This window comes from Cyprinus carpio, chromosome B14 (genome assembly GCF_018340385.1).
Source record: "Cyprinus carpio isolate SPL01 chromosome B14, ASM1834038v1, whole genome shotgun sequence".
Lineage (NCBI taxonomy): Eukaryota > Metazoa > Chordata > Actinopteri > Cypriniformes > Cyprinidae > Cyprinus > Cyprinus carpio.
In genome coordinates this window covers 7,071,594-7,086,674 of record NC_056610.1, presented here as the reverse complement: position 1 = coordinate 7,086,674, position 15,081 = coordinate 7,071,594, and the positions used below count along the sequence as shown (strand labels likewise).

Genomic DNA, 15,081 nt, shown 5'->3' with positions numbered 1-15,081 from the left:
AAAATGGTTACATTTGTGGTCTTGTGATTTTTGGACTTGATGAGGACATGAGTGCGGCTCTGAAAGATTTTGAAGTGTATTTTGAAGTTTTAAATCTGTCAAATCATAATTACAATATACTACTTACACTAACAACATCACCATAAAGAAATGTTCTTGCTCATTTAAGTCTAAGCAGTAGTTCTTCTATGCATAATTTCTCTTTAGATTTTGCTTCTCTTATTTAAGGAATGTTATGTCATGAATCATGTTTCATGAGTCGTTGTTTATATGTATTTGATGTTTCGTCTCTAGCCAAGGAATCCTTAGTAGAAACAATTTTGTAGAAGTAGTTGACCTTTTATCTGTTTACTACTTGTCAAAGAGAACCTTATCTGCCATTTAATATATTTTTTAAGCTTGTGACTAATTTCAATACAACTTTGTCACATCTTATAATAAAGGTACGCTGACTGAACCTGACTCTGAGAAAGACTCAGTCTGCCGTGGATGATCTTGAAGGGTTTAATGCTGAGGCGAACTATGTCTTTTTGTTTTTAAGATTCAAAAGGTTTAAAGCTGTTTTGTGATTCATCTTCATCGATGACTTAGTTATGTGAAATTGGCTTATAAAAGGAGTTTCTTATGTCAGAAACGTTTTAAACGTTCTTTTAGTCAGATTATAAATGTCATAGACCATGTTTTCTTGCTCATTCATTAATCTGTCATTTCATATTTAGTATCTTTTTTATGTGATGTAGATCACGATCTCGCAATGTTCTTGCTCATTCATTCATTCATTCATTCATTCATTCATTCATTCAGGTAATAGTATAAATATTGTGGTGGTGTTTATCTCCCACTTATCAGGGAATGTTGCTACCGGCTTTTGTTTTGCTTAATTGATTTTCGCTATAACCCACACATAATCTTGTCAGAGATGTGAACATTATGCAGTTTCTTCATTTAACTCACAGTGTCGCTGTTCACCTGCAAAACAATGTGTGTCTTCAGTACACATCTCGCCACCCTGCTTGTGATGTCATATAGAGCTTTCATCTCATCTCTTTTTAGAAAATCGTCGACATTGACTGCATGATATAATCTACGTCTGTTATTCTAAATTGGTCTATATGCTCGTTTTCTTGTGCGTTAAGATTATTATATTATTGTATTCAATTGCTGCTTAATATCTGAAGCATTTCAAAGGTTCTGTGTGACTGCTGAGATGTTTGGTCTTTTGTTCTTCGTGATGATGGCGCACAACGCTTATGGAGACTTGAGCTATTCTGTTCCGGAGGAGATGAAACGCGGATCTGTGATTGGAAATATAGCAAAGGATCTCGGACTCGATGTGAACAGACTGTCACCTCGAAAAGCCCGGACTGATACTGAAGGTAACAGAAAACGATACTGTGACATAAATCTGAATACTGGAGAACTGATCGTAGCGGAGAGAATCGACAGAGAGGAGATTTGCGGGGAAAGGCTTTCATGTGTTTTAAAATTTGAATTCACGCTAGAAGATCCATTGGAGCTGCATCATGTTTCAGTTCAAATTCAGGATATTAACGACAATTCGCCGGTTTTCTCAAAGGATTTGATCACATTTGATATCGGAGAGTCTGCTGAAAGAGGCTCTCGCTATCGTTTGAATGCGGCTAATGATGCTGATATAGGAAAGAATGCAATTCAGAGATACAGTCTACAGAAGAATGACCATTTTCAGTTGAGTATAAATTCAAATGTAGACGGAGAAAAAAAATTGGAACTACTTCTAGAAAAAAAGCTCGATCGTGAGCAACAAAACGAGATAACATTGATTCTCACTGCGGTAGACGGCGGGACACCACCGAGATCAGGTACTGTAGTCATACACGTCACTGTGCTGGATGCTAATGATAATGCTCCAGTCTTTGGTCAGGCCGTCTATAAAGTCAGTCTGCCTGAAAATTCTCCTCTAGATACTGTAGTGGTGACAGTGAGAGCTACTGATGCTGACGAGGGACAAAACGGAGAAGTGACATACGAGTTCAGTCGTATCTCTGATAGAGCTAGAAAGCTGTTCTCGTTGGATTCAAATACAGGTGCCATTCGGGTTACCGGTGTACTTGATTTCGAGGAGGAAGCTGTGTATGAATTACGTGTTGAAGGGAAAGATGTATTTGGTTTATCCAGTGATGCTAAGGTTGTAATAGAACTTACAGATGTTAATGACAATGCTCCTGAGATACGATTGAAATCTTTGCGTAGCCCCGTTCTTGAGAATGCGTTACCCGGTACAGAGGTTGGCATCATTAATGTGCAGGACAGAGACTCTGAGAATAACGGACAGGTGCGCTGCTCCATTCAGCAAAACGTCCCATTTAAACTCGTACCTTCAGTCAAAAATTACTATTCTCTGGTGACCACAGGTGAATTAGACCGCGAGCTGCTCTCTGATTATAATATTACAATCACTGCTACTGATGACGGCTCTCCGCCTTTATCTTCCACTAAGAATATTCACCTGACTGTAGCTGACGTGAATGATAATCCACCTGTATTTCAGGAGCAGAGTTATAGAGTTCATGTGCAAGAAAATAACAAACCTGGCTCCTCTATTTGTTCAGTATCAGCAACAGACCCGGACTGGAGACAGAATGGCACTGTAGTTTATTCTTTGTTGTCCTCTGATGCTAATGGCGCACCGGTGTCCTCCTTTCTTTCCATTAACGGAGACACCGGGGTCATTCATGCCGTGAGGTCGTTCGATTACGAACAGTTGAAAAGTTTCAAAGTGCTCGTGTTAGCCAGAGACAACGGTTCTCCTCCTCTGAGCAGTAACGTGACCGTGAGTGTCTTCATAACGGATGAGAATGACAACTCAATATTATACCCCTCTCCGGAAGGAAACTCCTTCATGACCGAGATGGTACCCAAAGCTGCGCAGGAGCGCTCTCTGGTCTCCAAGGTGATCGCCGTGGACGCGGATTCTGGCCAGAACGCGTGGCTCTCGTATCACATTATTAAAGCGACAGATCCGGGACTTTTCACTATCGGTGTCCACAGCGGAGAGATCAGGACGCAGCGGGACATTTCTGAATCTGACAGCATGAAACAGAACCTCATTGTGTCCGTGAAAGATAACGTAAAGCCCTCTCTCTCAGCCACGTGCTCTCTGTATTTACTTGTATCAGATAACTTGGCTGAAGTTCCAGAACTAAAAGACATGTCTAGTGACGAGAGCAGCTCCAAACTGACGTTTTATTTGATCATCGCGCTGGTATCCGTTTCCACTTTCTTCCTGACCTTCATCATCATCATCCTGGCCGTGAGGTTTTGTCGCAGGAGAAAGCCCAGACTGTTGTTTGATGGAGCTGTAGCCATTCCCAGCGCGTATCTCCCTCCAAATTACGCAGAGGTGGATGGCGCGGGAACTCTCCGCAGCACTTACAATTATGACGCATACCTGACTACGGGCTCGCGCACTAGTGACTTCAAGTTCGTCAGATCTTATAATGAGGGCACACTGACTGCTGACCTGACTCTGAAAAAGAGTCAATCCGCTGGGGGTGATCTTGAAGGACTTGATGCGGAAGTGAACGATTCATTTCAGGTAGGACTGAAGAAGCATTTCTTTAAAAAAAATAAAAATAAAATAACAATTTGAGATTACAGATTGCTTTTCTTGACAGCATGCTTTCTAATGGTTTTAGAAACGCTAACTTTCTCGCATCCCTCTCGTTGTCTGTTCTCTGAAACAATTTTATAAACTACTTTAAATTCGTATTTAATTTTAAATCCCAGTTACTTATATTTTAGTAAAAAGGGAATATTTCTATTAGCTGTCCATGGTGCTGTACAGGTCGTGTGTGTTGCTGATGACGTTTTGCTAGAGACTTACATATTAAGAGTAAATTTTATAGTAATTGAGCTGTTTCTCTCTCAAATTCTCAGATAATATTTGGTTGTTCTATGTCCTTTAGTCATTTCATTTTCAACAAAGTGTTATATTCATGTTTTTATATATATTAAGAGTTAATGGATGAACTTTATTCACAAATGTAAGTTTTCTTATGCAATGAGATTGTTTATGAAATGGTTACATTTGCGGTCTTGTGATTTTTGGACTTGATGATGACATGAGTGCTTATTTTTTTCATGTCGAATTAACCGTTGTTGTATTTTTAATATTCTAACCTTACAGATTAAATTAGTATTTCAATAGACTACTTTCACTGACAACAGGCTCTGAAAGATTTTGAAGTGTATTTTTAAGTCTAAAGGGGCGGTCACACTGCACTTTTCGTTCCATTGACTTCCATTCATACGCATGCGAATGCGTCAGACCGGAAACGCAAGCTCATGAGAAAAAATTTCGCATTTCGCTGCGTTCCAAAGTTCAAGTTTGGTGAACTCTGACCTGCGAATTAATCACGTGAAGACGGGGGGATCAGTAGAATATCAATAAGTCACTGCGTGACCTCTCTGTACAGAAATTCAAAAATTAAGGAAGGGGCAGTTTTAGCCTTAACCATCCTATTTTATATAATACATCTTTTAAAAGATTATTAAAAAAAAAAAAAGGTGCATGGCTCGCAGTGTCAATGGAAACAGGAACAGATGGTACATTTGAATGAGGACACATTTTATAATTTTTTATTGCTTAGTGTGTATGTATTTATATAGAGAGAGAGACAGACAGAGAGTAAAACATAATAAAACGCTTTCGACGCCGTCGCAAAAGGCACAGTACAAGCACATTAATCCATGTTGTGATAACTGAGGGGAGACCGTTAACCTGCTCCCGCCCATATTCGCAGCGGTGTCCGAAAAAATTTCGCACGTTCAAAGTCTAGTGTGACTGCCCCTTAAGCAGTAGTTCTTCTATGCATAATTTATCTTTAGATTTTGCTGCTCATATTTAAGGAATTTTATGCCATGAATCATGTTTTATGAGTCGTTGTTTATACGTATTTGATTTTTCGTCTCTAGCTAAGGAATCCTTAATAGGAATAATTTTGTAGAAGTAGATGACCTTTTATCTGTTTACTGCTTGTCAAAGTGAATATTATCTGCGTGAAATATATTTTTTTAAGCTTGTGACTAATTTCAATACAACTTTGTCACATCTTATAATAAAGGTACGCTGACTGAACCTGACTCTGAGAAAGACTCAGTCTGCCGTGGATGATCTTGAAGGGTTTAATGCTGAGACGAACTATGTCCTTTTTTTTAAGATTCAAAAGGTTTAAAGCTGTTTTGTGATTCATCTTCATCGATGACTTAGTTATGTGAAATTGGCTTATAAAAGGAGTTTCGTATGTCAGAAACTTTTAAACGTTCTTTTAGTCAGATTATAAATGTCATAGACCATGTTTTCTTGTTGCTGTCTGTGATCTGTCAGTTCACATTTAGTGTCTTTTTTATGTGATGTAAATCACGATCTCGCAATGTGCTTGCTCATTCATTCATTCATTAATTCAGGTAATATTATAAATATTGTGGTGGTGTTTATCTCCCACTAATCAGGGAATGTTGCTACCGGCTTTTGTTTTGCTTAAACGATTTTCGCTATAACCCACACATAATCCTTTCAGAGTTATGAACATGATGCAGTTTCTTCATTTAACTCAGAGTGTCGCTGTTTACCTGCAAAACAATGTGTGTCTTCAGTACACATCTCTCCACCCTGCTTGTGATGTCATATAGAGCTTTCATCTCATCTCTTTTTAGAAAATCATCGACACTGACTGCATGATATAATCTACGTCTATTATTCTTGATTGGTTTATATGCTTGTTTTCTTGTGCGTTAAGATTGTGATATTATTGTATTCAGTTGCTGCTTAATATCTGAAGCATTCCAAAGGTTCTGTGTGACTGCTGAGATGTTTGGTCTTTTGTTCTTCGTGCTGATGGCGCACACCGCTTATGGAGACGTGAGCTATTCTTTTCCGGAGGAGATGAAACGCGGATCTGTGATTGGAAATATAGCAAAGGATCTCGGACTCGATGTGAACAGACTGTCATCTCGAAAAGCGCGGACTGATACTGAAGGTAACAGAAAACGATACTGTGACATTAATCTGAATACTGGAGAACTGATCGTAGCGGAGAGAATCGACAGAGAGGAGATTTGTGGAAAGAAAGCTTCGTGTGTAATAAATCAGCAGCTTGTCCTTGAAAGTCCTCTAGAACTGCATCGTTTCATTCTCAATGTTGAAGACATAAATGATTATTCACCACAGTTCACAGAGAGTGTTATTGAATTCGAAATAAGGGAGTCAGCACTAAAAGGATCGCATTACTTATTAGATGAGGCCCATGATGCAGATATAGGTATGAATTCAGTGCAGTCTTATGTGTTGCAAGAAAATGAAAACTTCCTTCTTCGTGTAGTAACGGGTGCAAATGGAAGAAAATATGGCGAGCTCGTGCTGAATAAAGAGTTAGATCGTGAGCAGCAGAAAGAGATAACATTAATTCTCACTGCTGTAGACGGCGGGACTCCACCGAGATCAGGTACTGTATCCATACACATCACTGTTCTGGATGCTAATGATAATGCTCCAGTCTTTAGTCAGGCCGTCTATAAAGTCAGTCTGCCTGAAAATTCTCCTCTAGATACTGTAGTGGTGACAGTGAGCGCTACTGATGCTGACGAGGGACAAAATGGAGAAGTGGCATATGCATTTAGTCATTTATCTGAAATTATCCGGCAATTATTTTCCCTTGATGCAATGTCTGGACAAATTAAATTAAAGGGACTCATTGATTTTGAGGAGCAGAGTTCAATCGAACTGCCGATTCAAGCTAAAGATGGTCAAGGGCTAGCCAGTCATTGTACAGTCATAATAGACGTTATTGATGCCAATGATAATACCCCTACGATAGTAGTTAGTTCTCTTAACAGTCCCGTTCCCGAGAATACGTTACCCGGTACAGAGGTTGGCATTATTAATGTGCAGGACAGGGACTCTGAGAATAACGGACAGGTTCGCTGCTTCATTGAACAAAACGTCCCGTTTAAACTCGTACCTTCAATCAGAAATTACTATTCTCTGGTGACCACAAGTGAATTAGACCGTGAGCTGCTCTCTGATTATAATATTACAATTATTGCTACTGATGAGGGCTCTCCGCCTTTATCTTCCACTAAGAATATTCACCTGACTGTAGCTGACGTGAATGATAATCCACCTGTATTTCAGGAGCAGAGTTACAGAGCTCATGTGCAAGAAAATAACAAACCGGGCTCCTCTATTTGTTCAGTATCAGCTACAGACCCGGACTGGAGACAGAATGGCACTGTAGGTTATTCTCTGTTGTCCTCTGATGTCAATGGCGCACCGGTGTCCTCCTTCCTATCCATTAACGGAGACAACGGGGTCATTCATGCCGTGAGGTCGTTTGATTACGAGCAGCTGAAAAGTTTCAAAGTGCTCGTGTTAGCCAGAGACAACGGTTCTCCTCCTCTGAGCAGTAACGTGACCGTGAGTGTCTTCATAACGGATGAGAATGACAACTCCCCTCAGATATTATACCCTTCTCCGGAAGGAAATCTTTTTATGACCGAGATGGTACCCAAAGCTACGCAGGCGCGCTCCCTGGTCTCCAAAGTGATCGCCGTGGACGCGGATTCTGGCCAGAACGCGTGGCTCTCGTATCACATTATTAAAGCGACAGATCCTGGACTTTTCACTATCGGTGTCCACAGCGGAGAGATCAGGACGCAGCGGGACATTTCTGAATCTGACAGCATGAAACAGAACCTCATTGTGTCAGTCAGAGATAACGGACAGCCCTCTCTCTCAGCCACGTGCGCATTGTATTTACTTATATCAGATAACTTGGCTGAAGTTCCAGAACTGAAAGACATGTCTCGCGACGAGAGCAACTCCAAACTGACGCTGTATTTGATCATCGCGCTGGTGTCCGTTTCCACTTTCTTCCTGACCTTCATCATCATTATCTTGGCCGTTAGGTTTTGTCGCAGGAGAAAGCCCAGACTGTTGTTTGATGGAGCTGTAGCCATTCCCAGCGCGTATCTTCCTCCAAATTACGCAGAGGTGGAGGGCGCGGGAACTCTCCGCAGCACTTACAATTATGACGCATACCTGACCACGGGCTCGCGCACTAGTGACTTCAAGTTCGTAAGATCTTATAATGAGGGCACACTGACCGCTGACCTTACTCTGAAAAAGACTCAGTCCGCTGTTCATGATCTTGAAGGACTCGATGCGGAAATGAGCGGCTCCTTTCAGGTAGGACTGTTTTGTTTGAATAAGTATATATATATATATAGACTCTTTTGTATAAGTAATTTAATGGTCTTGGTTTACAAGTTAGAGTTTTATGTTGTAAGTTGTCTGCTTGTATCGAAGCAGGATATATTCTTAAAAAGGTCAGGTGACTACTTCACACAAAATCAAATGCTAAATACATGAAGAAACACACAAAACTTATCATATATTTCCAGGGGAGTAGGAGCGATTGTGAACCTGGGGGGAACAGTAAATGCCAGGGGGGTTCGGGGGAAATTCCCCTGATTTATATATATATAAACACTTAAATGCTCATTTCTAATGACTTTTGGGAACGGATTGTACTAATTTGTTTGTAGGAGTGTATATAAAGTGACAAACTGGGTAGATTATAACAGAGAGAAGCGATCTAATATAACTACAACCAAATGACTACATACTATGAACTGTATAAAAACATACTTTATTTAATAAAGAACAAATAAATGAAAACACACCATTCAGAAGATGATCGGGCTGGGACAGAGCCTTGTGATAAAGAGGTTGGGCCTGGCAATAGAGCGAGGCTGAGGCAGAGCCAGGTGATGGAGAGAGGCTGAGGCAGAGCCAGGTGATGGAGAGAGGCTGAGGCAGAGCCTGGGGATGCATGGAGTTTTTTACATTTAAATATATATAATCATAACAACAACTACTTAATTAGCTGGACACAGTACCAACGTATTCTGTTATCCTACACAAATGAGCATTCTGCCATATTCCCATTACCTGTTTCTCACTTGGACCTAACTCTCCCTGTTCTGTGGTCTCTTCATCTCCTGTCTAGGAAAGTAACATGTTTAAGGACACAGAACTGGTTTCAATGCAAACTCTGATGACATGCCGTTGGCCTTTAGTACTTAAAAAGTACTTTACTGACCTAAAGTACTTTTACCATGTGAATTTTAGAATATACTGTATGTAGCTATCCATACAACTTACAAGCTCGTTCTCCTCTGTCCTCTTCCTCTTAAAGTATTGTAGGATGCTCATCTCTGTGTGCATATTTTGACTAATGTTACTTCTACATAGTTTATGGACACGTATCAATGGCACATTGAATTCACATTAGCTAATTAGCTATCATTTGCCTGTTTTACACAACATAAAATGTAAAAATTTGCTTCTAAGTAGGCTAAATTTGACAGTTTCAAAATAAAATAAAACTAATGATCAAACTGAAAACCAGCAATCTGCCATTTCATCGGCTGAATTAGCCTACTCCTACCTCAAATACAAAGTGCGTCTGTGAATAATATTGTTGTTTAGTTGTAACGTTAACGTCAACCGTCCAAATCTGTTTGGCAGACCTAGCTGATGAATTCCAGCCCCAAAACTGTTCGCCAAAATGCACACAAAACCACCAAAAAATATGTTATCACTGATCAGTATTTATTTCAGTATTTTTACTTCCAGGTTTTTCTTTCCTACTATGTTACGGTTGGTTACATTCACATACAATAAATAAACACCGGCTGCCGAAGCAAACATAAAATAAACCGTTTTAGGTGCATTAGCGCCACCTTTTGGACTGGAGTGTTGCCCTCCTTATAAATAAATGACGCCATCAAAACCTTACGGCGAAATGACAATATCCTCCACACACTCGTTTATAAGGCGGCCTCCTGTATCTTTGCTAGTCGATTTTATTTCATCCAGAGACATGATGGGTTTTAACTTCATTCAGGAGATTTTGGGTAACTGCACAACTGACAGACTTTGAGCGCATCGCCAACGGTGCGTGTGTGTGTGTAACCATAGCGACAAAACGACCAACTTTCGGAACCTGCACTTAAGCCTACAATTTCGTTTTTAAAAATTTAATTATGCATTTAAAAGTTGCAGAATGGATTAATTTGGAGACTATGAAATCGGCAGAGATATGCAGGCAATGCAAAACAAAATCTGACATTGGGAAATAGTGAGGGGGACAAAACTTAGATTTTGCAATGTATAATGGCTCCTACGCCCCTGTATATTTCGCATGTGATTTTAACTTGTGATTGCACGTGAAGTTCATGTAGTTCCTTTGTAAAGGCGTATTTGAAGCTCAGTCTGACTTTTGAAAGGTAGTTACCTTTTTTGTATGTCTAATTTTGCTTATTTTCTTTGCCTATTTTCAGTCATGTGGCATGCTATTAGGAATTTTTTATTATTATTATTATTATTCAAAGTTTAAAGATGTTAGTGGTGGTGGTCTTTTGGAAATTACTGCGAAATCTGTCTCATTCTATTGATTCATCGTTAAATTCATTCAACATTGTCTCTAACATCAATTTGTGTTTACATGGCGATTCTGTAGTTTGTATTTCAATCCGTGGTTTATTTGTATGTTTGCTTATTGCTTTGCGATTCTTTTATCGATGTGTTGCATTTGTGAAATTAGTGTATAAAGAGATTCAAAAACCGATGTCGGTAATTATTCTTTTTTTCTTATCCAACTTAAAGGATGGATATTACTCTCTCTCTCTCCCTCCCCAAACTGTCGCTGTCCATGGTACTGCATTAGCATTTACATTTGTTGTTTGGGATTATTATTATTATTTTTTTTTTTTTTTAATAAAATTTATTTTATTTTACTTTATTTTATTAATTATTGTTATCATTATTTTTTGCTCTAATCTCAAACCCACTACTACTTTTGTTTGAATTCACAGCGTTGGCTTAAGGTTTAAATGATATCTTCTTTAGAAATTGATTTGAGTTAATAATTCAGGTGACGTCATCTTCCGTTTCAAAATGTCTCCAAATAATTCCAGGCGTTTTATTAAACTTGTATATTCTGATCATTTGCTGCTTGCAAGTAATGAACTGTTAATAAATGATTGTCCACGACAAATATAAACACTTGTTTCGTTCATAGATCATCTGGTTTGAGGGTTAAACACCTGACTGTGTAATAAATAACTGTTATTATCATTATGCAACTTACGCGAATGTTACACAATTTGCTGGAGCAGATTTGAACCTGCCATTGAAAGATTTTGAGAAAAGAGAGTATGGTATTCATGGAGCAAGTTCACGTATCTCATGTGTTAATAAAATGTTGCCCATCTATTTGTAAAAAACTACTGCAGGATCCAAGATATACTGCGAATTGGATTTTATGATTTAGAGTTTAGGATGTCATACCTCGACTTTAGCTGAATGTATTCATGAAGATAACGTTTAATAAATTCAAACATATTGACTGAAGTGTATGATTAATTCAGTTTGTTTACAAGCCAAGAAGAAACTTCGTAATTTCTTTGTAAATATTACTATTTTGCCAATACTTTAAAACAAACGAACACTACAGGAGAATGATCTGAATGTACTGATATTGTTCATTTTGTGTAACTTTGGTAAAAAGAAATTAAGACAACAATCCGATTAAGATTACCATATGGAATTACGAATTATGTAATTTAATAAGCAATACGTTTTAAGTTTGGTATTAATAATGAATTTAGAAAACACGTTATGTGGAAAGGTCCGTACACATTAAGTTTGTTGCGTTCTTCTCATGTCCTTTTTATATTATTATTATTATTATTATTATTAATCGTCACTTCATTGAATTTGAAATTTTAGTATAAGATGGCATATTTCTATATTGTCTTTATGATGCTGTAGAGGGCGTTGTCTATTGCTGTTGAGGTTTTTCTTTTTATGCCCTAGACCTGCATATATAGTCGTGTTTGTTTGTTTATTTATTTATTTATTATTAAATATATGCTCTAGAAAACTGGACTTGTTTTTTTCACATTCTACGTAAATATTTGGTTGCGCCAGGCCAAGTTATTTAATGTGCACGATAAATGTTAAATTCAAGTTTAGACATTTAATATCAGACCTATGAAAGTTTTCGCAGTTTCAAAATCGAACTCTTAGTGTCGCTGTTCACCAGTGCAACCGTTGACCTTCATGTTACTGTTTATCTCCACCCTGTCCATGATGTCATATACAGGACTGACATCTCAGCTCGCTGTAGGAAGTCGTAAATGGTGAGCGTTGCCTCATCTATAATTCTCTTGTATCGACTACGAACTAGATTCAGTCGTTTCAGTTCTATATATACGTGGATAACGTGATTACTTTTGTCTTCGTTTCCGCTTGGATATCTAAACCTTCTGTGTTGTTGCTGAAATGGTTGGATTTTTCTTTGTTGTGCTGATGGCGCACACCGCTTATGGAGACGTGAGCTATTCTTTCCCGGAGGAGATGAAACACGGATCTGTGATTGGAAATATAGCAAAGGATCTCGGGCTCAGTATGGACAAACTATCAAGTCGAGAGGCACGAATTGATAATGGAGATAACCGACAACGATTCAGTGATATTAATCTAAATACTGGAGAACTGACCGTAGCGGAGAGAATCGACAGAGAGCAGATTTGTGGAAAGAAAGCTTCATGTGTTATTAAACAGGAACTCGTGCTGGAAAATCCTTTAGAGCTGCATCGATTTATTATCAATATTCAGGACATAAATGATAATTCCCCACAATTCAAACAAAGTGTGATCAAATTTGAAATAAGGGAGTCGGCAGAAAAAGGATCTCGTTACTTATTAGATGAGGCCTATGATGCGGATATTGGTATGAATTCGGTGCAATCATATGTGATACAAAACAATGAACACTTTCTTCTTAGTGTACTAACGCGTGCAAATGGAAGAAAATATGGAGAGCTAGTTCTTAATAAAGAGTTAGATCGTGAGAAGCAGAAAGAGGTAACATTAATTCTCACTGCGGTAGACGGCGGGACTCCACCGAGATCAGGTACTGTAGCTATACACGTCACTGTTCTGGATGCTAATGATAATGCTCCAGTCTTTAGTCAGGCCGTCTATAAAATCAGTCTGCCTGAAAATTCTCCTCTAGATACTGTAGTGGTGACAGTGAGCGCTACTGATGCTGACGAGGGACAAAACGGAGAAGTCACGTATGAATTTGGTCATTTATTAGAACGCCTTATGGACACATTTTCTCTCGACTCGTTGTCTGGAGAAATTAAATTAACAGGGCTCATTGATTATGAGGATGAGAGTTCAATTGAACTGCCAATTCAGGCCAAGGATGGTCAAGGATTAGCCAGCCATTGTTCTGTATTAATTGATGTTATTGACGTCAATGATAATGCCCCTAAAATAATGAGTAAATCTGTTAAAATCTCCATTCTTGAGAATGTGTTACCCGGTACAGAGGTTGGCATCATTAATGTGCAGGACAGGGACTCTGGAAATAACGGACAGGTGCGCTGCTCCATTCAGCAAAACGTCCCGTTTAAACTCGTACCTTCAATCAAAAATTACTATTCTCTGGTGACCACAGGTGAATTAGACCGCGAGCTGCTCTCTGATTATAATATTACAATTACTGCTACTGATGAGGGCTCTCCGCCTTTATCTTCCACTAAGAATATTCACCTGACTGTAGCTGACGTGAATGATAATCCACCTGTATTTCAGGAGCAGAGTTACAGAGCTCATGTGCAAGAAAATAACAAACCAGGTTCCTGTATTTGTTCAGTATCAGCTACAGACCCAGACTGGAGACAGAATGGCACTGTAGTTTATTCTCTGTTGTCCTCTGATGTCAATGGCGCACCGGTGTCCTCCTTTCTATCCATTAACGGAGACACCGGAGTCATTCATGCCGTGAGGTCGTTCGATTACGAACAATTGAAAAGTTTCAAAGTGCTCGTGGTAGCCAGAGACAACGGTTCTCCTCCTCTGAGCAGTAACGTGACTGTGAGTGTCTTCATAACGGATGAGAATGACAACTGCCCTCAGATATTATACCCCTTTCCGGAAGGAAACTCTTTCATGACCGAGATGGTACCCAAAGCCGCGCAGGCGCGCTCCCTGGTCTCCAAGGTGATTGCAGTGGACGCGGATTCTGGCCAGAACGCGTGGCTCTCGTATCACATTATTAAAGCGACAGACCCGGGACTTTTCACTATCGGTGTCCACAGCGGAGAGATCAGGACACAGCGGGACATTTCTGAATCTGACAGCATGAAACAGAACCTCATTGTGTCAGTGAGAGATAACGGACAACCCTCTCTCTCAGCCACGTGCGCACTGTATTTACTTATATCAGATAACTTGGCTGAAGTTCCAGAACTGAAAGACATGTCTCGTGACGAGAGCAGCTCCAAACTGACGTTTTATTTGATCATCGCGCTGGTGTCCGTTTCCACTTTCTTCCTGACCTTCATCATCATCATCCTGGCCGTGAGGTTTTGTCGCAGGAGAAAGCCCAGACTGTTGTTTGATGGAGCTGTAGCCATTCCCAGCGCGTATCTGCCTCCAAATTACGCCGAGGTGGAAGGCGCGGGAACTCTCCGCAGCACTTACAATTATGACGCATACCTGACCACGGGCTCGCGCACTAGTGACTTCAAGTTCGTCACATCTTATAATGAGGGCACACTGACTGCTGACCTGACTCTGAAAAAGACTCAGTTCGCTGTGGATGATCTTGAAGGACTCGATGCCGAAATGAACGATACGTTTCAGGTAGGGCTAACAAAGTGTTTTATCCTTTAGTTAATGGTCTGGGCTTCCATATTAAATGTGTATTTATGTTCAAAGTTTACCGCTTTGATTCGCAGCATGCTCTTAAAAATGTCACGTCTTAAAAAAAAAAAAAATGCACCCTTTATTTATTTGTTTTATTTATTTATTTTTTATTTTGTTGTTAAATGCATTTGCAAATATTTTTAGTGTTTTCTCGTTTTCAATAACCTTTAACGATCTGATGCAAAAAAGGTAATTGTATTGTTTTCTTCTTCTTCTTCTTCTTCTTCTTCTTCTTCTTCTTCTTTTACTAT

The 15,081-nt window shown here is 39.3% G+C and overlaps 1 protein-coding gene across 8 annotated transcripts in view; it reads left to right on the top strand.

The window, feature by feature from the left end:
• Nucleotides 1-15,081, top strand: part of LOC109079679 (protocadherin gamma-A11-like) — a 159,243-nt gene that overhangs the window by 35,138 nt on the left and 109,024 nt on the right. Inside the window, exon 1 of one of the 8 annotated variants that reach the window (XM_042737886.1) lies at nt 1,003-2,844. The exons of 5 other annotated variants lie outside the window; for them this stretch is intronic. In XM_042737886.1, the coding sequence (XP_042593820.1) occupies nt 1,208-2,844 (1,637 nt within the window). In that variant the 5' untranslated portion in view covers nt 1,003-1,207. Of the gene's footprint in view, nt 1-1,002; nt 2,845-5,477; nt 8,228-12,176; nt 14,768-15,081 lie in introns of those variants that run through there. 2 more of the 8 variants (XM_042737883.1, XM_042737881.1) reach the window with 2 other exon arrangements.